This window comes from Desmodus rotundus, chromosome 4 (assembly GCF_022682495.2).
Source record: "Desmodus rotundus isolate HL8 chromosome 4, HLdesRot8A.1, whole genome shotgun sequence".
NCBI classification, from domain to species: Eukaryota; Metazoa; Chordata; class Mammalia; order Chiroptera; family Phyllostomidae; genus Desmodus; species Desmodus rotundus.
In genome coordinates this window covers 135,920,007-135,944,898 of record NC_071390.1, presented here as the reverse complement: position 1 = coordinate 135,944,898, position 24,892 = coordinate 135,920,007, and the positions used below count along the sequence as shown (strand labels likewise).

Below are 24,892 nucleotides of genomic sequence, written 5' to 3'. Positions count from 1 at the left end.
GACAACCAGGGATTTAAAGAATCCACATTCATCTGTCCAGGTAGGACGGGTGGAGATGTGGAGATGGGGCAGAGAGGAAAGGAGATGTGGTGTGGTGCAGAGAGCCAGTGGTGGTGGTGGAATGGGCACAGGCGGTCCCACATGCACATGTGGTATATAAAAATTGGGAGGGATACCTTGGAGCAAGCGATCCCAGCCCCAGGTCAAACTGCACAGCCTAGGGTTCCAGCACTGGGAAGATTAGTGCCCATAACTTCTAGCTGTAAAAACCAGTGGAGGTTGGGGCAGCAGAAGAAACTGCCAGGTATTCAGGAAACTCCACTTAAAGGGCCCACATGGTCTTAAAACATGTGTAAACCCACTCACTCTGGGATTCTACACTAAGGCAAAAGCTGGAAGGGCACCAGTCACATACGGGGAGTGGGTGAAATGACTGGAAATGGGACAAGTGCCAAACACCCAGAAGCCAGGCAGAGGCACAGTCCCCTCTCCACGCCTCGCCCCCCAACACAGAGCCACAAATTGGTGAAGTGGGTTGCCCCACCCTGGCATTTACCCCACAAATTTACAGGGAATCAAAGCAGCTCTACCATTACACAAAAACAGACACAGGGAGGCTGCCAAACTGAAGATATAAAGAAATATGGCCCAAATGAAAGAACAGATCAAAACTCCAGAAAAAGAACTAAATGAAAGGGAGATAGCCAACCTATCAGATGCAGAGTTCAAATCACTGGTGATCAGGATGCTCAGAGAACTCATTTCGTACAGAACAATGGGTAGGGAGAAATGAAGGCTACACTAGGTGACAAAAAAAAAAAAAATCTACAGGGAACCAACAGTAAAGGGAAGGAAGCTGGGATTCAGATCAATGATCTGGAACATTAGGAAGAAATAAACATTTGAACCAGAACAGAAAGAAAAAACAAGAAATCAAAAAAATTAGGTTAATAAAAGAAGATTCTGGGACATCTCCAAATGTGGCAACATCCAAATCATAGGGATGACAGAAGGAGAAGAGTAAGAGCAAGAAATAGAAAACTTATTTGAAACAATAATGAAAGAAAACTTCCCCAATTTGGTGAAGGAAATAAACATACAAGTCTAGGAAACACAGGAAATCCCAAACAAGTTGGACCCAACGAAGACCACACCAAGACACATCATAATTAAAATGCCAAAGGTTAAAGATAAAGAGAGAATCTTAAAAGCAGCAAGAGAAAAACAGAGAATTACCTACAAAGGAGTTCCCATAAGATTGTCAGCTGATTTCTCAAAAGAAACTTGCAGGCTAGGAGGGACTGGCAAGAAGTATTCAAAGTCATAAAAAGCAAGGACCTACAACCTAGATTACTCTATCCAGCAAAACTATCATTTAGAATGGAAGGGCAGATAAAGTGCTTCTCAGACAAAGTAAAGAAAGCTAAAGGAGTTCATCATCACCAAGCTATTTACATGAAATGCTAAAGGGACTTGTTTAAGAAAAAGAAGATCAAAACTATAAAAATTAAAAAGGCAACAAATTCACAACTATCAACAACTGAATCTAAAAACAGACAAACTAAGCAAACAATCATAACAGGAAGATAATCATAGGTATGGAGATCATTTAGAGGGTTATCAGCTGGGAAGGGGAAGGGAGAAAAGGTGTAGGGATAAAAAATCATAATTGGTAGGTACAAAATAGACAGGGGGATGTTAAGAATAGTACAGGAAATGGAGAAGCCAAAGAACTTATATGTATGACCCATGGACATGAACTAAGGTGTCGGGGATGGGGGCAGATTGCTGGAGGGGAAAGAGGTACTGGACAGAGGGGCGATGAGGGAAATTGGGACAACTGTAGTAACATAATCAATAAAATATACTTAAAAAAACAAAACCAAACCAAAATCAGCTCAATGAACGTAATTGTAATTGATGCCCAGAAATTAAGCTGGAATATAAACATTTATCAGCTGATTTCTCAAAAGGAACCTTGCAGGCAAGAAGGGGCTGGAAAAAAGTACTCAAAGTGATGAAAGGTAAGAACCTACATCCAAGAATACTCTATCCAGCACAACTATCATTTAGAATGGAAGGGCAGATAAAGTGCGTCCCAAATAAGGTCAGGTTAAAGGAGTTCATCATCACCAAGCCCTTACTATATGAAATGTTAAACGGACTTTTCTAAGAAAAAGAAGATGATCAAAACTATGAACAGTAAAATGACAACAAACTCACAACTATCAACAACTGAACCTAAAAAAAACAAACAAAAACAAACTAAGCAAACGACTAGAACAGGAACAGCATCATAGAAATGGAGATCATATGGAGGGTTATCAGTGGGGAGGGAGAGGGGGACAATGGGGGACAAGGTACAGGGAATAAGAAGCATTAATGGTAGATACAAAATAAACAGGGGGAGGTAAAGAATAATATAGGAAATGGAGAAGCCAAAGAACTTATATGTATGACCCATGGACATGAACTAAGTGAGGAGGGGAAATGCGGGTGGGAGGGGGGTGCAGGGCAGTGGGGAATGAAAGGGAGGAAAAAATGGAACAAATATTTTAGCATAATCAATAAAACATTAAAAAAGATTCTGTATATACTTATTAAAGCGAATATGCTGATTAAAAATAATAAAAGCTATAGGAATTCTAAACGTATTAATATTAACATTTAATTTTGAGTTACTTTTCTCTCTGCTTTATGAGGGAGACCTTTTTGTTCTGCCCTTGTTTTATGGGAAAAAATGATGAGTCTTATAAATGTCTATTCAAACCACCTCACAAAGCAGTCTTTACACAGCATATAAGATTCAGCACGAAGGAGGACAGAACAGTACTTAGTGCTCAAGCTAGAAACATGAAATGTATAGAAAGGTTTATTATTAGTTTCCTCTGATGCCTTGTAACCAAAGGGGAATATCCACACGATAAAAGTTTGCTCTCCTATTGGCTTCAGCTATGAAGTGTTTTATAGTTTTTTAACACTAAAGCTTTCTCCCTCCTCCCTCCCCTGCAAACACGTTATTGGCCTTATTCCTTTACTTTTTAAAAGTCAGGTCTCACCAAAGATAAAGCTTATGTAGAAAAATATACTAAATGCCTGACATTTGGTCTGAACATGCTTTTTGGAAAATACTTTTAAATACAGAAAGAACTGTAACACAAACTGTCACTGACATATTTTAGCAGCTGAAACGTGGCTTCAAAAATGAAGCACTTGTGATGAAGCTCAAAGTCCCCCCCTGCATGTTTCTGCCGTGTTAATGACTTGGTCTATTTTAATTTCTTGAATGGTAAGTCCAAGAATAAAAATCATACAATACTGTGATAGGAATAACAGAGAAAATAAAACTAAGGTACCTCCTTAACAATATTTATCTAATAGTTTTGAGGCAAACTTTATTCCCATTGGTTTAGAAAACCCCGAGAGAACCAGATTGGGCTTAAGGAGGGCCACGGTGCTATACTGCTCTTTGTAGGTCTGTTGTAGGGGCCAAGGAGCTCTTTCCCAAGTATATCATTTTTACAATAACGAAAATAAACAGTCACTTCAGGAATAATCCAGAATTTCCAAAATTTAAATCCACTGCTTGATTCCCTTTTTGAGACAATAAATTGCTAAATAATCTAATTTAACTTATAAGTGTTGTGAATACTGAGGTTCAAAATCAGCAGAAGCCTATTCATATCTGAACATTTCATGTTTACCTTGTATTTTTAGTTAATTCAAAATAGCTCCTTCTTATTAAAACCTAACTGAGGGGCCAGAAATAGGCCTAAGTCTGCAAATAGAATTTCATTTAACCCTCAGACAAACGTAAAAGCAGCGGCTCTTATTGTCCTCATTTTTCAGGTGAAGACACAGATGACCCGGAAAAGTCTATAATGTCAGGTGTCACGCGGCTACTGCACAGCAGGCCAGGTCGGAATGCAGCCTGTCTTGCCCCAGAAGCCTATTTCTTACGTCTCCCCCACCCCGCCTCACAGGATATGAGAGACAGGGTCGCTCCAGAAAATGAGCTTCCAATACTACACATGGGCCACCCAGACAAGCTGGAAGGTTTTCTGAGCAATGACCACAGAAGGCGAAAAATTGGAAACACTGTTGAAGGACACTGTCCCTTTCACTCCACAAAAGGCCACAGCAACGGTAAGGGAGAATTAAAACATTAAAAATTACATCATACCAGCAAGTGCTTCAAAATAGGAAATAAAGTGATGGGGGCTAAAGAGTTTCAAATAGTTATTTTTCTTGTAAGAATTTTAGAATAAAAGCTGACAATAATAACAAATCAGTTGATCATAACAAACTAAATATTAAGTATCACTGAACAAATCCTGAAACAGTAAATTAAGACAAAAGCAAAGGCTTAAAAACAATCATTTAAACATGATAACAGGAGTACAAAACAAGCATGATATAAAAAGTGTGATATAAAAATAAACTGCAGCCAGTTAACAACCAATACAAGAAGGTAATGGCAACGGAACCCATTTCAACAGAGCAGCAAGGCTTCCCCGGTGCACGGGCACCTCACTGCATTTGCATTGTAGCGACAGCAGTGGCTGAATAGCAAAAGGCGTTCCCAAATGAACTTGGGCATCTGTGAGCTTGTGAGGGATCAGACACTGTTGTGCTAACAAAGTCTGAGAAGCCCTGGAGTAGAGGCTGGTGGCCACAGGAAGGGGAGGGCACGTCCTTGAGCACTGGCATGATGCTATCTATGCCATCAAAAGCCTCCCAAGAGGCAGCCTCTGAAATCTGAAGACAGAGCAGAGACTAAGGTCAAGCCTGGATGGAGCCTTTCCTTGGTGGCTGGGAGGATCAACCCAGGTGGGTTGGGCTGCTCACCATGTGACCAGACTAGAGAGGGATAAACATAAGGAAAATCAGCCTGGGACACTTTAGTAATGGTGGGTGGATTTTAAAGAGAGGGAAAGCAGAACAGTAATGATGTGCAATATGCAATGAAGGGCCACGCCTGGAGAGTGTGCAGTAAAGACAAAGCAGAGCCAAGGGGCCTGCTGACCTGACCCAGGGACGCCCTAAGTGGGGATACTCAGCTTAGGGCCCTGAAGGGGTGCGGGGTCTACTTGAACTACGGGTGGGATTTTTTAGCTCAAAAACTTCAAGCATATTGGGAAAGACTCATAAGGACCCAGAAAAGGGACTCCATATATATCTCTGAAGTGAAATTCTTACTATCTCACTTATTTCATCAGAATTACACACAAAAGTGAACACTTACCAACCAAGACAACAAGTCTGTACTTCTCGTGCATTTGTCGCCGATAGGGGGTCACTTCCTCGTATGTGGGCACATCGGCTGTGTCATACTGATCACTCTTCTTGCACTCATACATGGATTTATTTGTTTTCTTATCTTTTCTACTAAGGCGGAAACTTCTTCTAAAGCCAGCTGTAAATACAAAAAAAATATTTTTAGTAATAAGAACTAAAAAAAAACCTCCCCCAAAACAAAAACTTAAAAAACCCTCAAAGTTGGGCCAGATTTTATTCACCATAATATTGTTACAAGTGCACTTAGAGAACAAAAATAGATACTATACAATTTCATTAAAACAATTTATAAGAGAATCATCTAATATTTAACTATATGTTATAATGATATCAATATTATTTGGTTCTAAATCATAGAGTTTTCTTCAACAATCAGTGAGTAAAACAACTATGTTATAAGGAAAATAAGGAAGTCGGAAATCAAGGATAATTTATCATGGACTTATTAATGAACACATTTCATAAGAAAAAGTTAAGAGCACTTTAAAAATATTTTAAATATAAATGATGAATTCTCTCATTCATAAACACCAGAATATTTCATGTCATAATCTAAGCATAGCCTAACGACATACCTGGGGCACAGACAGCATCTATCATTAAACACAAAGAAAACTAAATTAGGGAAAGCACAGGGTCAAATGGGCCTATGTGTATCAGGCCGATACAACCAGCCTGTTCCTAAAAGCAAGTTATTTAACTTACATGAGACTCCAGGGGAATGGAATAATTGACTGAGCTCAGGTCTCTTCTTTAGAAATTCTGTATTTTTATGATCTGAAGCTTACTGAAATTTGGAAATAAGTTTCATGGTTTCAATTGTGTACTCATCAACAGGTCATATGATCTTTTACCAAGATGACTTCTTAAGCAATAGAATAACTTTTCATGTCTGTTTAAAGCTCCCTTTCTAGCTCACTCCCATCACTTAACATCTGGGCTTAAAAGTCTCAGCAAGAGCTACTTTTCTTGGTCAACACCCACTTCATTCTGCTTGCTTTTCACGTTTTTGCACTGATCTGGCCTTGTTTCTTTGGAAAGAATAGTGATATTTACCATGCACACCATTCAAGATCTGAGTAGGATGTGCACTCAGTTCCTACCCTAACAAACCTTTATACTCGCTCAAAATCCAGACTTTAAGACAGAGAAAACAGCCTGCCTATTACAACATTATACATACCCTATATCAACTCTGTAGTACAAAACAAAATACATTTTTAAATATGTAAAAACATATTCTCTTTAAAAATGAATATTGGTTAAATTTGATACATAGAAACCTTTAAAAATAAAACTATTCTGTAACACAATATAAAAATATAATATCTAATCTGTGTGAAGAGAACAAAGAAAAAGAGTAATTATCACCATTGTATTTAAGAGGTTAGTAGGATTCAAAATAAAGGCCATATTAAAAACAATTATCAATGACTATGGAGTTTTATCACTCATTGATTCAGTTTAATAAAAATCAACCAACATTTTAAGAATAGAATAAAAACTTTAATCTGAGACTATATTCCTGTGGGCCATCAAGAGTCATTCTGATTTTGAGGAAATACTCAGATTTGAGAGAAAACATTTACAAAGCATTTGAAACAAGGAAGATAATTGTTCTAAAGGTCTCTTATCAAAGATAAAGAGGAAAAAGTGAAGAGGTTAAGTGATGAAACACTTAGGTATTTTATGCGAGATGAGATGTGAGGGAAGTGAAAGGGGAAATGTGCTGTCCTGGTCCTACGGGAAAGAAAAGGTGTGTGTGAACTCGCACATCCCACATGCAGACACAATTCAAACTTCTGTGTAAAGGGCCAGAGACATGTAGCATAGTATTTGTTTCTCTGTTTTCTAGGATATTGGGAAAGACTCATAAGAACCCAGACAAGGAGCTCCTTAGATGATAGATAGCTAGATAGCTAGACAGATAGATAGGCAGACAGACAGACAGATAGGCAGACAGACAAAATCTCAGAGTCACTGCAATGATACCAGAAGTATCAGAGATTCTTACTGCTTCCAGGGCTTTAGTAGAGTGGTTCCCAGACAGTGGTGTCTGCCTCATTTGCAGAAATGATTTATCCCACCCTGATCCCATCCTAAAATTCTGTCATCTGTGACTGCTGGCCAAGACTGGAATCCAATATAATAAGATGGCTCTTTGTTTAGCACAAAAATGACACATTAGCTATTCTAACTTTTCCTATGATGGCATTTCATTGTGTTCTAATTTTGGGTTTCCACGGTTCTCGTCTCCAGGAAGGCAATTACGGGATGAGCAGGTAGAACTAGAAATGCCTTCACAATTATTCCTTGTATAGGGGGAGGGTTTTCCTCAAGTCACTATGCACCTTTGGCACAGGAATAATTCTAACTAGGATATAAATGCCTCATCCAAGGCAAATCAAGTCCAAAAGTGAAAACCTGAAAAATTTCTGAATCACAAATCACAGCTAAATCCTGAATTTCAGTGAAAGTGTTAACCCAACTGGGTCTTTACAATTAACTGAAGTTTTTGCTCTCATTATAAACAATAAATGGATAGTGAAAGAAAGAAAGAAGTGATCAGATCTGTAACATTGAGGGTCTGCAGACATCAGAGCTGGGGACCGTGGTCCACAGGATGGTGTGGTGATGTCTGCTGGGTGCACACTAGCTGCCTGGTGAATGTTTACTAAATTGAATTTACAAGGGCAGCAACAAAATCCCTACTATCATTCCTGTGTCATCTTCTTATGTAAATTTTAACAAAAAAAGGGCACATTTACTACTTCCACAGAGAAAGTTCTAAGTGGCAGACAAAAGGACAGAACAGTGCATACACCAAGGCTCCTGTCGGAAGGAACTCTGGAGACCCTGTGGGCTGGCTCCGTCCCTGCTCCCTGCCCAGCACACACGTCACTGTCACTGTGCTAACCCACACACTGTGGCAGGGTCTGGCCTCATTCACACCCATTTTCTGGGTGGTGACTCCCAAGCAGGTGAAATTCCCACAGGTTCTGAGCTTTGGTGTCTTGAGACAAAGGGAAAGGGCACTCAGCTCTCCACCCTGATTCTATCACAGCAGCAGCATCACTAGGTGTTAAAGGCAAAGACAGGAGGTAAACAGGTCTGAGCTCTGCCCTACTGACTGACTTACCATATGTGTGACTTGCCAACTTTAAAAAAACGTCTTGGCTCAATTTCTCAACTTTAAAATAATAATACCTACATCTCACAGGGCTGTTAAGAATGAAACAATTCCCGTAAGCCACTTGGCCCTGTACCTGGCATGTGGTAAATGCTATACACGATAGCTATAAATTAGTACTTGATTATGCCTCCAACTTATTTACAGTACCTTGAAGGCAGGAACATGTTATACCTCCCTGTGTTCCCACAACACACAGTCTAGCAAGAAAGGGAAAAATAAATTAAGGGGCTTATTAATAAGTTTTTAACTGGCTAATATTATAAAAGATACAAAATATTAAAAATAAAGCCAGATTTAAATGTTAAATATTAAAAGTACCCTATTAAAATAGTGAGTCATTTTAAAGAAATACAACAGAAAGGTTTAGCATGCATTAACTCTCCTTTTTTTTAGTTACTCTTTCTAGCGATGTATGTTATTTCCGGTGCTATATTTTAAAGGCATCCTTCCGACTCCATTACCTATCACAATCCCTTCCTCCCCTGTCCCACATATGCCTGTATATGCTCCATATTTACATTACCCAATAGATGTATACACATATACATGGGTACACACATATACATATGTACATAAATACCCATATATAAACATACAGACTTTAAAAAAATATGAAAAGAAAAATCCCAAACCCAGAGCAAGCAATAAAACACCCAGAATAGAGAATATAACAAAATTTATGAAATCCAGAGTAGTTGCCTATTATTTCTCAAACCAAAAAAAAAAAAAAAAAAAAAAGAGCCCCAAACAGTCTATTTTGCTAGAATCTATCCGGCATGCCCTTCAAGGCAGTACAGAGATTGTAACTTTCAAATGTCGTAACAGGATGAGTGACGTGACCACACACCTTGGTTAAATCGAAGTTTAGAGAAAGTAAATTCTGTGTCAGGAAGAGGGGTTAATATTTCTAGCCTTCACATCTTATGTGGTTCTCATCAAAAAGGAGATTAAAAAAGTGTATTTAAAGTAAAAGTAAACAGAGGGTTCTTTCAGATAAATGTTTATAAGTGACCTAGAACCTGTTTAATTCCAGTTCATTTCTAGTGCCAAAGTCTTAGCAAGAATTGGCTTTTAAAAAAGAAGGAAGGTAAAAGGAACAGTAACAAGGAATTTGGAGTAAGGGAACAGTTTTACACAAAATATATTTTTCCTTATATTTCACATTTTTATAATTTATAATTGGCTCAGCATTTTTATGGACAGGCTTTTTCCAGGGCACTTACCCACAGCTGCTAGAGATTTGTGTGCTTTAAAGGAACAGCAATTCAACATTATTACAATAGGAAGGTGACTTTAGAGAAAGCCTGCAGTTGCAGGTCAGCCCTTAACCACCAGGAGACATTTCCTATCTCATATTTTCCAGTAGAAGTCATTTATGGTATATTAACATATCATTTGATTGCAACCCTTTGAAATTAGACTTATTTTTTACTATAAAAGGTGACATTTACATTGTTATCTGCTCCTTAGTTCAATAAGATTGCAATAGATATCCGTGCACATTCCCTTTCATCCGTGTCACTGAGGATTTCATTGGGACAAATTGCGAAGCCAGATAGATCTCGTCCAAATGCTTCTCAGATCGGTTAATAACAGTGTACATTTCCACGAGCAGTAAGTACCAATGGCCATATTACCATTCTCTCATAAAAGGACTTCCAATTAAAGCCTTTAATGATTGGACAAGTGAAGAACTATATATAGCATTTCATATGAACTGTTGGTGTAATTAGCCTTTTTTATGTTTATTACTCATTTGCATTTCTTATTTCATCTGTAAATTGTTGTTTAATATATTTTGATCACTTTTAACTAGTGTCTTCATAAATAATGCATATACATACATGTATCTTTTGAGGTCATGGTCCTTAGACCTATGTGCTGCAAAGAACTTTTAAGATTTTCAATTTTTGTTTTTGATAAAATATCAATGTTTACCTATGTGAATCTGTGAATTTTTTTCATTTGTGATTTTTTAATTAATGTTCCAATACAGTCTCCATTTTCCCACCACCACTTTCCACTGCCCCACCTCCCACCCGCGATCCTACCCCCTTTGGCTTTGTCCATGGGTCCTTTATACATGTTCCTTGATGACCCTTCCCCTTCTTTCCCTGGTTATTTCCCTCCCCTGTCCCTCTGGTTAACATCTGTTTGTTCTTAATTTCAATGTTTCTGGTTCTATTTTGCTTGCTTTTTGTTTTGTTAATTAGGTTCCATTTACAGGTGAGACCATATGGTATTTGTCTTTCACTTCCTGGCTTACTTCACTTAGCATAATGCTCTCCAGTTCCACCCATGCTGTCATGAAGAGCAGGAGCTCCTTCTTTCTTTCTGCTGCATAGTATTCCATTGTGTAAATACACCACAGTTTTTTGATCCATTCTTTTACTGATGGGCATTTAGGTTGCTTCCAGCACTTGGTTATTGTAAATTATGCTGCTATGAACATTGGCGTGCACAGGTTCTTTTGAATTGGTGTTTCAGGATTCTTAGGGTATAATCCCAGCAGTGGTATTGCTGGGTCAAAAGGCAGTTCCATTTTTAGTCTTCTGAGGAAATTCCATACTGTTTTCCACAGTGGCTGCACCAGTCTGCATTCCTGTCAACAGTGCACTAGGGTTCCCTTTTCTCTACAACCTCACCAACACTCCTTGTTTGTTGATGTGTTAATGATGGCCATTGTGACCGGTGTGAACTGATATCTCATTGTGGTTTTAATTTGCATCTTTCTGATGGGTAGTGATGCTGAGTAACCTTTCATATGTCTTTGGGTCCTCTGTATGTCCTCCTTGGAGAAGTGTCTATTCAGGTCTTTTGCCCATTTTTTAATTGGATTGTTTGTCTTCCTGGTATGCAGTCGTGTGAGTTCTTTATATATTTTTGAGATCATTGTTTGTGATTTCTTCCACTGTTTTTATGACTTTCCCACCCTTAAGTCTGAAATAGAATCTCCTATATTTTCTAAAGTTTAAAAATACAGGTTACATAGCTTTACATTTAATTTTTTTATCCCATCTGGAATTACTCAGCTATAATCATGAGATCAAGCTTGTGAGGTGAGGCTGTAATTTTATATTTTTCTAAAAAACTAACCAATGGTCCCAGACACACCTACTGAACAATCCTTTTACTACTTCATGTTGATACATACTTTGCCCTGGAGCATCAGACGACTTATTATCATGTGACCAAAAAGGTCCGAGTTTAGGTAATTCTCTTATTAATGATATCAATACCAAATCACCAGAAGTAGTAGTGGTGACAGCTGATGTTTACAGAAAACTTAATAGATGACAGACACCACTTGAAGCCCTTTATGTGGGTTAGTTCATTTAATTCCCACACAACCCAATGAGGTAGGTGTAAAATCCCATGGGGTTAAGCAGCTCTTCTTTTACTGTTGAAAAAAAGAAAATGATGGCCAAGGCTTTGGTACAAATATTAAATGATGAAAGAAAATCAAGAAGAAAATTTTAAATGTTACTCTACAGTAACATTTCTATAGATATATAATAGGAAAAAATGATGAGCCTCCTGTTCCTTTATGAAATAATTTAATAGGAAAAATTATCAAAGAGGAGCAGCAGTTTAAGGAATTAATGTAACATAATTTTATAATTTGAAAAAAAAATCCTACCAAACACTGTTCATAATACACAAACAACCAAACACATGAACTCCCGTATTAGTGAGGTGTTTGTGTGGTTATAGCAACAGATGACACAAAATACATTTTGACCATGTCTCAGAAGCAGGTTCTTAGTCTGTTATATTTTGAAATGACTACAGTAATAGAACAAGTTTTTATAATCACAATAGTTAGAAATAACCAACAAATTAAAATATGTAAAAAGCAGTGAAACTAAAAATAGAAACGAGCTTTTCAAAAAACGAGACTATAGTATAAGACCTAAAGATCAAACAAAGGTCAAGGAAGATAGAGAACCGGCAGTCTCACCTAAAAAGTATAGATATAAGAAGTTATAACCAAACTAATAAAATGGATGTGAAATACTTTTTAAAAAATAACAAATCATTATCATATACTTTGGCTCCCATAAATAAGTAACTTCAGTGTAAATTTATAATATACTTATAATTTTAATGATCTTACTTTTTAAAAAAATTTTGACATTTAGGATGGCATTTTATTAAAAATACATGATCGTTTAATGAACAATCATGTCCATTAACACAAGAAGAGGCCCTCCAACGAGTCAAGGTAACCCAGCACCAATATGAACCACCTCAAAACACACATGCGAACTAGAAAGAAGTGATACCAGATGTCTGTTAATTCAAAGAAAATAAATACTGTCGTGTAACCACATCCAATTTTCAAATGAGACAGTTTCAACCTTTGGTTGCATTTCTTTTATGTAGCCAAATTCATGTAATAACATCAGATATTACGCATTCTCAAAGTTTTTAATAAGATATTAATATTTTTAAATTTTACAGATGTTTTAGAATGAGAAGAGTCTCAGTGAAATCTATTTGAATCATAACAGAAACAATATTGGTCACAGGCACCTCAAAAATTAGAGATTTATATAAAGATCCACTCTAAACTTCCTAATTTACAAAAAATACACTTATTTGATGCAAACACAATCAAGAAAACTGCTTACTTTCTTAAAAGTAAATAAAAATAAAAATCGTAATTCTTTTTTCCTTGCCTCAATATACTAAAATGTGATTTTTTTTAATTTGAAAGAACTACCAAAAATAGTATGAAATGTTTTTTTCATGTCTAAACACTCAATTAACTTGACCCAGCATATATTTATTATACCTTAATTCAAGGAAAACTTTAATATAAATGACCTTTTAAAGAAGTTTTAAAAAAAAAAAAAACATGAAGACAATGAAAACTAAGCAGCTGAAAACTATTACACAATGCTAGGACCTGACAACAAAACATCGAAAATGTCCATTAAAATCAACATTTTACTATAAAGCCAATGTTGTTATAATGACATACATAAATCACAACAGACAAAATTATGGAGTAATATGATTCTGGGACAAAATTATTGTTGGAATGATGCTCCTGTAGTATGTCAATAATAATATATTCCAAAAGATAATGGAGGAAAATTAAGAACATCTTAAAGTGACAAGTAAAAATCTTGTCGCTTTAAATTAAAGTTTAAACTAAACTAAAAAGTCAATGCAAAACTCTAAAAGTTACTGAGATCAGAAGAAGCTGGGTAAATCAGCAATATTCATCTTATAAAAAATATTCATCTTATAACCATGTCAGGAGGGAAAAAAAATCACCTGAGAAATATAACATTATGATGGATTATATTTACCAACCACACAGAATTAATTTTGTATATAAAGGGGGAAAAGGATTTGGAACAAACTAACAGAAAATTCATCTCTGGAATGTTACAGGTTCAATGTTCCTCTCAATAAAACTTAAATGTTCAGATGCCATAAATACCCTTGAATCTTTGAACTCATCTCAAACTAAAAACTGAAATTCAAAAGTACCTAGTGAAATCATGGAAGCTAATATAAGATATCAACTTGCAATTTCCAAGGGAAAAATACTACTCAGGTCTTAAAAAATTTTCCTGATACCACTGACAATTTATTTTTAAAGCATAGCACAGCATTAATATAAAAAAAGAGAAACCGTATAAGAATTTAATTTTCTGCCAGCCAGCTATAAAGAACCAGCTCTTAATTATACTCTTTCAAAATTATGAAAAAATATAGTATGCAAACATAAACTTGAATATAAATATGTAGTTCTGAAAAGAGGGGAAAATTGGATTTGAAATTTTAATATATTTTTTTAAGTTGAGTCTATGCAACCTAAAATTCTCCAAGCAGAAATGGTTTCTCACTGTCAGAAAAAAATATTTCCAAGTAGAAATCCAGACATGTTGATATTATGCAGAGTTCTTTCTTGTTCAAGAAAGAACCTGCACCACTTTTGAAAGAATACTTCTAAAAGTTCTCTTTATATAAATTTTATTTTTGAAACATATTTAAGGCAGTATATTTAGACATAGTTTTATTTACCTACATTATAGTCCTTAATTAAATGGCTGAATATTGTCAGAAATGGCAGTTTTTACAAAATTTTTAAAACAGGCAATGTAACTTGTTACAGATTAGTGGTGCTCACACATAGGAAAATGAAGAAAAAGGATTAGGAAAAAACACATATCAGTAGAGACAGGTAAACAACAACATTTGAAAGAAATAACAGCAAATGGACAGTTTTGTTTTTTATTGAACTTTATGGTAAACACTTTAGTTAAATAGAAAGAACAGTCTTAACTTACATAAGTCCCAAAACTGATCTTGTTTTAAAAGAATGCATGAAGCACTCCAGCAAGGGCAGCAGTGCAGAAAACTTGATGATTTTTCAGGAAACCACTTGCAAGAAATTATATTTGAAGACAGATGCATGATAAGCAGTGCTTTGTGAATTGATTATAACAAGATTTCCATAATGAATTAACCAGAGGGAAAGCAGTCTGTAATTCTTACCAATGTTAAAAAAAAATTCTTCATATGGACTATTTCGTACTGCATAGGGAAAATGGAGAGAGAATCTTTAAAGCAGACCCTTGTACCATTGAGAAAAACACCTGTGGACTCTAACAGATAGACAGACACCCCCCCCAAAATACGCCAACTTCCACACTATCCACCAAAAATTAGATGGAAATGAAATATATAATGAAATAAATTTAAAAATATATACCATGTATAACAATCTTTATATACAGGTGACCCTTAACTTTCAGAATTCAACCTTAAAAGGAGCACTTTTCTATAATTCATATTTACAGCATACTATCAATTTACCTTCATGGTGTTATTATAAAATTTTATGCAAACACTACACAACTTGTATGGCGCAGTGAGCTGTTTTCCTTCTTCCACTAATAACAGCCAAGCATCTTTCACTGAAAACTATGCTGACCTCCAAGAAACGTGGTATGCTATGCATTAGTAATCATCATCCCACACAGCGTACGTTCGCTTTAGTGACAGCTTAGCAAATATGGTTTTAAGGTATAATTATTAGACAAATAGACATTTAATTCTTGCAGAATTATAATGTTACTCCTGTTGAAAGAGTCCACGCAGATCATTTTGACATGGAATATATTTTTTTAAAGTGTAATCGGTCATTAATCAAATTAAGGGCTACTTACATTTGCTGTTTTGTGCTTAATTTTCATGAACTTCAAAGAAAGTGAAAATTATCACGGATTCACTGGGTTATAGGCTTAATTTAGATCAATACAGGTTATAGGTCTACAAGTAGATGGTGGGCGGTCCCATTTTTGGTTTAAGTGTATTCTGTCTGCAAGATAGATAACTTCTGTTTTTCCTCTCCTGTGGACTCAGGAGACACAGGGTGTGAAGGTGGATAAGGGGCAAGGCTAAGATTCTAAAATAAACCAGGGTCTCAGAATTTCTTCTAAACAACCCTTGGAAAAGCTCTCATGATCCATTGGCTGGATACGTGGCTGGATAATTTCTGGACAGACCTCGAAAGTATATTGCATTATGACCAAGTGTGATTTATCCTAAGAATGCAAGATGGGGTCAACACATAAAAATCAAATAATGCTATACACTACATTAGCAGAATGAAGAATAAAATCCATATGATTATCATCAATCAATGCAGAAGAAGGATCTGCTAGGTAAAAGATGGTATTACCTTCAAGTAGATAGTTTTACTATTTCCTCTCCAACCTAAAGGGCTTTTACTTCTTTCTCTTGCCTAACTGTTCTGGCAAGCACTTCTAGTATCACACTAAATTAAGTAGAAAAATGCACATCTCTGTCTAGTTTCTGAGCTTAGGGAAAACATTCAGTCTTTCACCAGGAAGAATGCTATTAGCTGTAGGGTTTTAGTAGATGGACTTTATCAGATTGAAGAAATCCCCTTCTATTCATAGCCTGTTAAGTTTTTGTCACAAAAGGATTCTTTGTCAAGTGCTTTTCAACCCAATCAAGCTACCAACAATGTTCATCAAGGCTGCTGATAATTCCGCATTGCTAAATCAAGGTCAACTCTCTTCATCTTATCTGACCTCTAGCAGCCTTTGTCAGAGTTGATCACTCCTGCCTTCACTTTCACTTGGCTCCTAGAATATCACACTCCTGGTTTTCCTTCTACTTCACTTTGAGTTCTGTTCTTGCCTGTATCTACACTAAGGTCCTGGTTATCTCATCTAGTTTCATGGCTTTCAATTTGACCTGAATTTGACAACTTCCAAATCAGTAGCCTGAACTCAAAGCTGCCTATCCAACTGCTATTTGACATCTCTATTCAGATAGTTTAAACTCAATATATTCCAGATGGAATATATACCTCCTAACACTTCCCTCCATAGTGTTTCCCATCTCAGTAAATGGTAACTCCATCCTTGAACTTACTGAGTCTAAAAACCGTACACTCATCCTTTATCCTCCAATTGTCTGAAAATCCTGTCAATTCCACCTTCAAAACATCCAGAATCTCACTACCTCCATTGATAATACCTTGGATTACCACATGGCTCCATCAACTGCCCTTGCTGCATTTACAGACCATTATCAACTCATCAGCCAGAGCGATCCCTGAATATGTGTCTCATACCATCACTCTGTTCGGAACCCTTCCACAACTCCTCATCTCACACAGAAGAGGAGACAGAGAATCACCCTCCGTCCCCTCCACAGCCATTCTGCTACCTCACCAACTTATTAATTCCTCCCTTGTTCACTCTGCTCTGGATACATTGGTCTCCTCACTGATCCCCAGACACATCAGAGCCTGTCTCAGGGCCTTTGTACATGCTGTCCCAGTCCTTGCATTCATTTCCCACGGAGCTTTCTTCAGGGTTTTGATCAAACGTGACCATCTGAGGAAAGCCTTCCTTAACCCCCTGTTGAAACTTGATACCTCATTTCTGCAGTTCCCCCATCATTCCATTTCTGCTTTACTTTTCTTCATAGCACATATTACCATATAACATATTAAATAATTTATTGTCTGTCTCCATCGGCACCACCAATATGGAAGCTGTATGAAAGGGTGTTTTTTTGATCCCTCTTAAAACTGCAGTGCCTACAATAGTCTAAACCATATACGGCACTCAATATATATTAGGAAAAAAAATCTAGAAATAGCATTGTAAGAAACTTCTATTGTTTATACCAGAAAAAACTGCTAACCAGGGTTAAAGTGGTTTCCTCTTAAGAGAGGACATGAGACTAGGGAGGAATAAGGACAGAGATTCCTGTTTGGGTTTCAAAACTTGCAATTAATACTATTTGACTTTTTAAACAATGTATTAAATAAAGCCCTATGAAATGGCTGACATTCTATTTTTTTTGACCTAGAAATTAGCAATTTCACATGCTTCAACCTAATGCATGTTTTACTTTAATAAAAATATAAATTTTAAAAATATTTTCAAAAATTTTGGAGGGGGGAGTACAAAAGGAAATTTAGGAGTCAGGAAGGAAACAATTCACAATTTTGGCTTTAAAAATAAATCTATCTCTAGGCTGTGAAAGTTGCATATAAAAAGGTAAAATCAATCAAAACACCAGAAGAAAATGTATTCAACAGAGAGTTAATAGTTCATCAAATTACAGGAGACTGATAAATTATCTGACAGAAAAAATAGGTAAAGAAATTATTATTCAACAAAAAACCTAATAAAAATTCACGATATTGCACCAAGTCACAGAATATCTTAAGGTGTTTACCAAATAATTCTTTACCGTAAAAGAGTTCTGCCATTTATAATATCACGTTGCTTACGAGACATCTTAAAAATGCACAAGATGTGTAAGTATTTTTGAGGATTTGGCTTTTGGGGAAAAACAGAATACCACAAAACAGTCGATTTTCTCAACATATTAATAACAAAGTAATAATGTAATATAATGGTATAAAAATAGCACAGTTATCTTCCTCTGCCCCAGGGGAGTATGTTCCAAGACCCCAGTAGATGCTTGAAATCTCAGACAGTACCAAACCATTAGTATATACTATGCTTTTTCTTACACATACATTCCTATGCTAAAGTTTAATTTATAAATTAGGCACAGTATAGGGGGTATCAGAGGAATGGTGGTGTGAGAAGTCCCCTTGGTCTCTCCCCTTGAAGTTATAACAACTTGAACAGCTATAATTCATCAAAGTATTCACTGCACAGCACACAAACACATCTGAGACCTGCACATTGAAACATCTGAAGGCGCATGCTGGGACTAGTCCCAGGGATGGGTGGAGATACAAAGGTGAGGCCACTGAGGTCTTCCAGGAAGAACAAAACCACAAAACTGCACCAGCCTCCCTCAGCTCACCCCCCGCCCTCCAACCCATCATGCTGGCACTGCTAGCAGCTTCTGGCTGCAGGTAACAGTGCTGGAATTTCACAGACATGGAACCCTAATGCCCACTGTATTCTCCCACCATGTTGGTGCCCTGGACTGAGGAGAACTGGTCACAGAGGGGATACCTACCTCCCCAGAGAATATAGGATATCTTCCCTTACCCACAGAGATCTGAAAAGCTACAGAGATATAAGAGAAAATAAAAGATTTGTGCTTCTGCAACAACTACTGGAACACAAAACAAAGACTTCTTATTGATCTACTAGAGAAGCCTAGACAGAGAAGGAATCCATCAAATACCACGAATAACCAAGGTAATGAGGCAGCTCATAAAGAAAATGAAAAATATCCAGAAAATAAAGATATGGAAACATGTGATTCAAATGACAGAGAACTCAAGATTGCAGTTCTGAAAAAACTCAATGAAGCAGAAGAAAGCAAAGGTAGGCAGTTTAATGAACTCAGAAATATGAACTCTGTCGGGAAAAAGCCCAGTCATTATTAACATAACAAGAATGGTTTGCACGACATACAGAACGTTAATGCAACCCTGGCTGGATAGCTCCACTGGTTGAAGCATCATCCCATACACCAAAGGGTTGCAAGGGTTGGGGGTTTGATCCCCGGTCAGGGCACACACCAAGGGTACAGGTTCCATCCCCAGTCAGGGTGGGTACAGGAGGCAACCGATCAATGCTTCCCTCTCATATCAATGTTTCTCTTTCTCACTCTTAAAAAAAAATAAACATATTTTTGAGTGATTGAGGATTTTAAAGAATTTTAATGCAGCAAAGAGCTGGTTCCTTGAAGATAAATAAAACTGACAAACCTCTTGCTAGACTTACTGAGAGAAAACCAGGAAAGACTCACATAAAAAATCAGAAATGAAAGAAGTTACCACGCACACCACAGAAATACAAAGAATCATACAAGAATGCTATGAAAGAACATATGCCACCAAATTCAATAATCTAGAGGAAAGGATAAGTTCCTAGAAACATACAACCTTCCTAGAATGAATCACAAAGAAGTGGAAAATCTGAATAGACGGATAAACTGAGAAAATAACCTGAAAAACCTCCCTTAAAGTAAACGTCCAGGACCAGATGGTTTCATTAGTGAATTCTAGCCAACATTGAAAAAATATTTGATACCTATCCTTCTCAAACTCTTCCAAAAAATTAATGAGGCAATACACCCTAACACACATGATGAGGCCAACACAACCCTGATACCAAAGCTGGCGAGAATAAACAGCACACAGGAAAGAAAACCACACACCAATATCTCTGACAAGTACAGATGCAAAAACCCTAAATAAGATACCAGCGAACTGAATACAACAAAACATTAAAGAAAAAATACCTCACAATCAAGTGGGGTTCAGTCTAGGGGCACAAGGATGGTTCAACACATGCAGATTAATCAATGGGATATACCATGTTAACAAAATGAAAGATAAAATCATATGATTATATCAGTAGATGCAGAAAAAGCCTTTGACAAGATGAAACATCCATTTATGAATAAGACACTCAATAAAATGGGTATAGAAAAAAAGTACCTCAACATAATGAGGTCACATATGACAAAGCCTCACAGTGAAAAACTAAACATTTTTCAGTTCCGAAGATCAGGAGACAGGAAAGAAAGTCCACTTTTACCACTCTTAGTCAACATAGTGCTGGGAGTCCTAGCCACTAGAATCAGACAAGAGAAAGAAATAAAATTGGAAATGAACAAGTAAAATTGTCACTTTTTACATGTAACAGTTGTTTATGTAGAAAACCCTAAAGACTCCACCAAAAAACTATTAGAAACAATAAAAAAATACACTAAAGTTGTAGGATACAAAATCAATGTACAAAAATCCACTATATTCTTAGATACTAACAATGAAATTTCAGAAAAAGAAATGGAAAAAAAAATTCTTTTTGAAATTGTCACAAAAAGAGCCTGAAAATGGTACAAAAAAATGGGAAGACATTCCGTGATCATGGACTGAAGACTCAACATAGTTAAAATGACCATATTACTGAAATCATTATACAGATTTAATGCAATCTACACCAAAAACTCAATGTCATTTTTTAAAAGAAATAGAAAAAAAATCATCAGATTGGTATGGAACCACAAGACTCCAAAGAGCCAAAGCAGTCCTGAGAAAAAAGAACGAAGCACAATTATCACACTCCCTAACTTCAAATTATACTACAGAGCAACGATAATCAAAGCAGCATGGTATTAACAGAAAAAGACACACAGACCAATGCAACAGAACTGACAGCCCAGAAATAAACCCACATGTATGTAAGCAAATAATTTTCAACAAAGGAACCAAAAACATACACTGGAGAAAAGAAAGCCTCTTCAATAAATGGTGCTGGGAAAGCTGGAAAGCTACATGCAAAAGAATGAAACTACAATAGATTACTGTTTGTCCCCATACACAAAAATTAACTCAAAATGGATCAAAGACCTAAATATAAGACCTGAAACAATAAATTACACAGAAGAAAATATAGATACTAAACTTATGGACTGTGGTCTTAGATAAGATTTAATAAATTTGACCCCAAGGGCAAGGGAAGTAAAAACAAAAATAAATCAATGGTACTATATCAAACCCAAAAAGTTCTGCATGGCAAAAGCAACCACAAACAAAATGAAAAGGCAATCAACCAAATGAAAGAAGCTATTTACAAACAATAGTTATGACAAGTGGTTAATATCCAAAATATATAAAGAATTCATAAAACTCAAAAACAAACAATCCAATTTAAAAATGGGCAGAAGACCTCAATAGACACTTGGCCCAAGAAGACATACAAATGGCCAATGGATATACGAAAAGATGCTCAACTTCACTAGCTATTAGGGAAATGCAAATGAAAACTACAATGAGATACCACTTCACACATGTTATAATGGCTATTGTTAACAAGTAATAACAACTGCTGGAGAGGTTGTGGAGAAAAAGGAACCCTTATTCATTGCTGGTGAGAAAATAAACTGGTACAGCCACTATGGAAAACAGTGTGAAGGGTTCTCAAAAAAAGTAAAAACAGAGTTACCATATGACCCAGCAAACCCTCTTTTGGGTATCTACCAAAAAATGTTTGAAAATATTTATTTGCAAAGATATGTGCACCCTTATATTCATTACATATGTACTCTTATGTTCATTATTCATGGCAGCCAAGACATGAAAACAACTCAAGTGTCCCTCAATAGATGACTGATTAGGAAGTGGTGCATACACACAAAGGAATACTACTCAGCCATAAGAACAGATGAAATACTGGCATTTCCAGCAACACAGATGAATCTTGAGAAAATCCTGATAAATGAAATAAGTCAGCGAAAGTCAAGAAGCATATGATTTTACTCATATGTGGGATATAAAACTGAGAACAACAAATGAACAAATAAGACAAACAAAGAGAAAATCTCATAGACACAGACAACATGGTAGTTATCAGAAGGAAAGGGGAGTGGGGGGGTCACCAGGGGGAGAAGGGGTGAAGTGTATGGTGATAGAAGGAGATCTGACTTTGGCTGGTGAACATACAATGCAAAATACAGATGATATATCATAGAACTGTACCCTTGAAATATATAATCTTATTAAACAATGTCACCTCAATAAATTTTATAAAAACAAAAAATTACACACAGTAAGAGATTAACAATAGCTGATACTGAAATAAAACAATTTAAAAAATATAACATAATAAAAGTTTTGCAAATGTGGTCACTCATTTCAGGGGATCCCTTGCTGATGTCTTTGTAGAAATACTTTCTGGTTCAACATGTTGCCGTCAATCAGAACACCTTTTCTGTTCACATTTCCTACCCACAAGTTCAATGCCTTTCCACCTGAACTAAGCACTTATCATGTCCTGTGGCTATAACTTTTATAAAGCTTGAGGTGCAACAGCAAAACTGGCACAAATTTCTTTTTCCTGCATCACACTTTCATGATTGATCTGTTCTAACCATGGATCTTCACAACCTCAGCATACAGTATTTTTTCCTTATTACATTGAGAACATTCACCTTTTCCTTAAAGCAAGCACTTTACAGCTTCTCTTTGGAATATCCAACTGGCCAGTAACACTAGTCCTGCACTTTGGGGCCATTATTAAGTAAAATAAGAGTTACTTGAACACAAGCACTGCCGTACAGCAACAATGGATCTGATAACGGAGACAGCTACTAAGTGACTGATGAGCAGGTGGTATACACAGCATGGAGACACTGGACAAAGGGACGATTCACGTCCCACAAAGGACAGAGTGGGACGGTTCAAGTTTTATCACACTACTCAGAAAGGTGAGCAATTTAAGACTTATGAATTGTTTATTGAATTGTTTCTGGAATTTTTCATTTAATATTTTCAGACTGTGGTTGACTGCAGGTAACTGAAACTGTGGAAATGAATAAAGGGGGAGGGGAACTACTATCATATAGTTTTAATAATTATATATATAATTATATATATATATATATAACCAGAGAATACAATCAAACTTGTTTACTCTGCAAAAGAAGTAATTTCAAATTTTGGGGGGTCATTAGTTGAAGAATTCCTCAAAAGAAGAAACTTTTATCAGAAACACTATTAGTTTAAACATCCTATTATCACATCATTTTTTTTAAAGTCTTTTCATTGTATGCTTCTCTTCTCAGGTGTCCTGCTATATTCCCTACCTCAGCAGTAGGTAAATGAACTTGGAGGTGCGTGAACCCATAGTAGCCTCTCCATGCACACGGGTCAGCACAAGCACTTAGAGCAGGAAGCAGTAACATCATTACGCACATATATTAAACACATCGGCCATGGTTTCCCTTTGCCACAGGAAAGTATGAAAAGGGTGACTATTGCTTATAAAACCATGAGTTGAATAGAGTGGATAGCTTATCAGGGCTTGCAAAGTCACCACCCTATTGGAGCTAGCAACAGGTAGAAAAATCTTCAGTTTTATTCTGTCAACACTAATGTGTAACATTCAGTCCTGAAAGAAACTGATTGCCCCATTTTTCTTTAAATACTTTTTGGTTACTTTTATTTCCCCACATTGGAGAACATGGTTATAAGAAAGCGCTTCATTATTATAATATGAGTGCAAACTGAAGCGTTAGGAGAATGTCTATTGACATCCCATCTCAGCCGATGAGAAGCCAATGAGAAGAGGTGGGGACTGTGTTGAACTGGAAAACTTGTGCTCCATTTAAGGACTCAGTTGTTACTCAGTTCTGCAATTATGGCTTGGTCAAATCTTTTGTTTTGTCAAAGGAGCCAGAAATTTTGACATGGAATTCCTTAAATATGTGTGTCTAACAAAAATACAGCTTTTGTATAAACAACCTAAAGATTGTGAGCCACAAGTTTTGTATTATTTTGTGATTAATGATATTCCCATTTTACCTAGATGGTGCCCTATTTTCATATGTAAATGGATGATGCAAATAGAATGGTCTCTTGGAAGCACAAAATCCTTAGCCTATTCAAAAGAAAAACATTTTTTTTCCGAGTCATGGGTTATCTGCATGCTTAACTTCACCTGCTAGTGCCAAGTTCTTTTTACCGAAAGCACTCCCATAGTCTCAATTCCATCTAATCTACTTTGCTCTGGGGGGTTGTCCAACCAGTTACTTCCTATCTGAGACTTTCAACCCATAGGCTCGATCATCTCTCTCTACAAAATTGATCTTATTTTACTTTCCCACTAAAATATTCCTACCCTCAACTGTAAAAACCCACCTTGAACTCAACTGCTTTCTTTCACTGCCCACTGTTACATCTTGACACCTTGCAATTTGGCTTCTAATGAAGTTATTTCTCAGATGTTATCATTGACTCCACAGAACAACAGAGTTATTTCCAGAGCTAAAGGCATTTTCTCTGAGCTCTTTAAAAAACACCCACCTTGTTGAACACCTTTGCTTTTGTACTTCAACTTATGTCTGCTGATTAAATATTAATTTTATAAAATTCCTACATGCTTTAATACACAG

General features: G+C 36.5%; 1 protein-coding gene across 5 annotated transcripts in view; it reads right to left on the bottom strand.

The window, feature by feature from the left end:
• MPP7 (MAGUK p55 scaffold protein 7) overlaps positions 1-24,892 on the bottom strand; it is a 246,332-nt gene that overhangs the window by 39,075 nt on the left and 182,365 nt on the right. For all 5 annotated transcript variants that reach the window (XM_053922894.2, XM_024560596.4, XM_053922896.2 and 2 more), the window contains one exon: positions 5,246-5,416. In XM_053922894.2, coding sequence (XP_053778869.1) covers positions 5,246-5,416 — 171 coding nt within the window. The remainder of the gene's footprint in view (positions 1-5,245; positions 5,417-24,892) is intronic.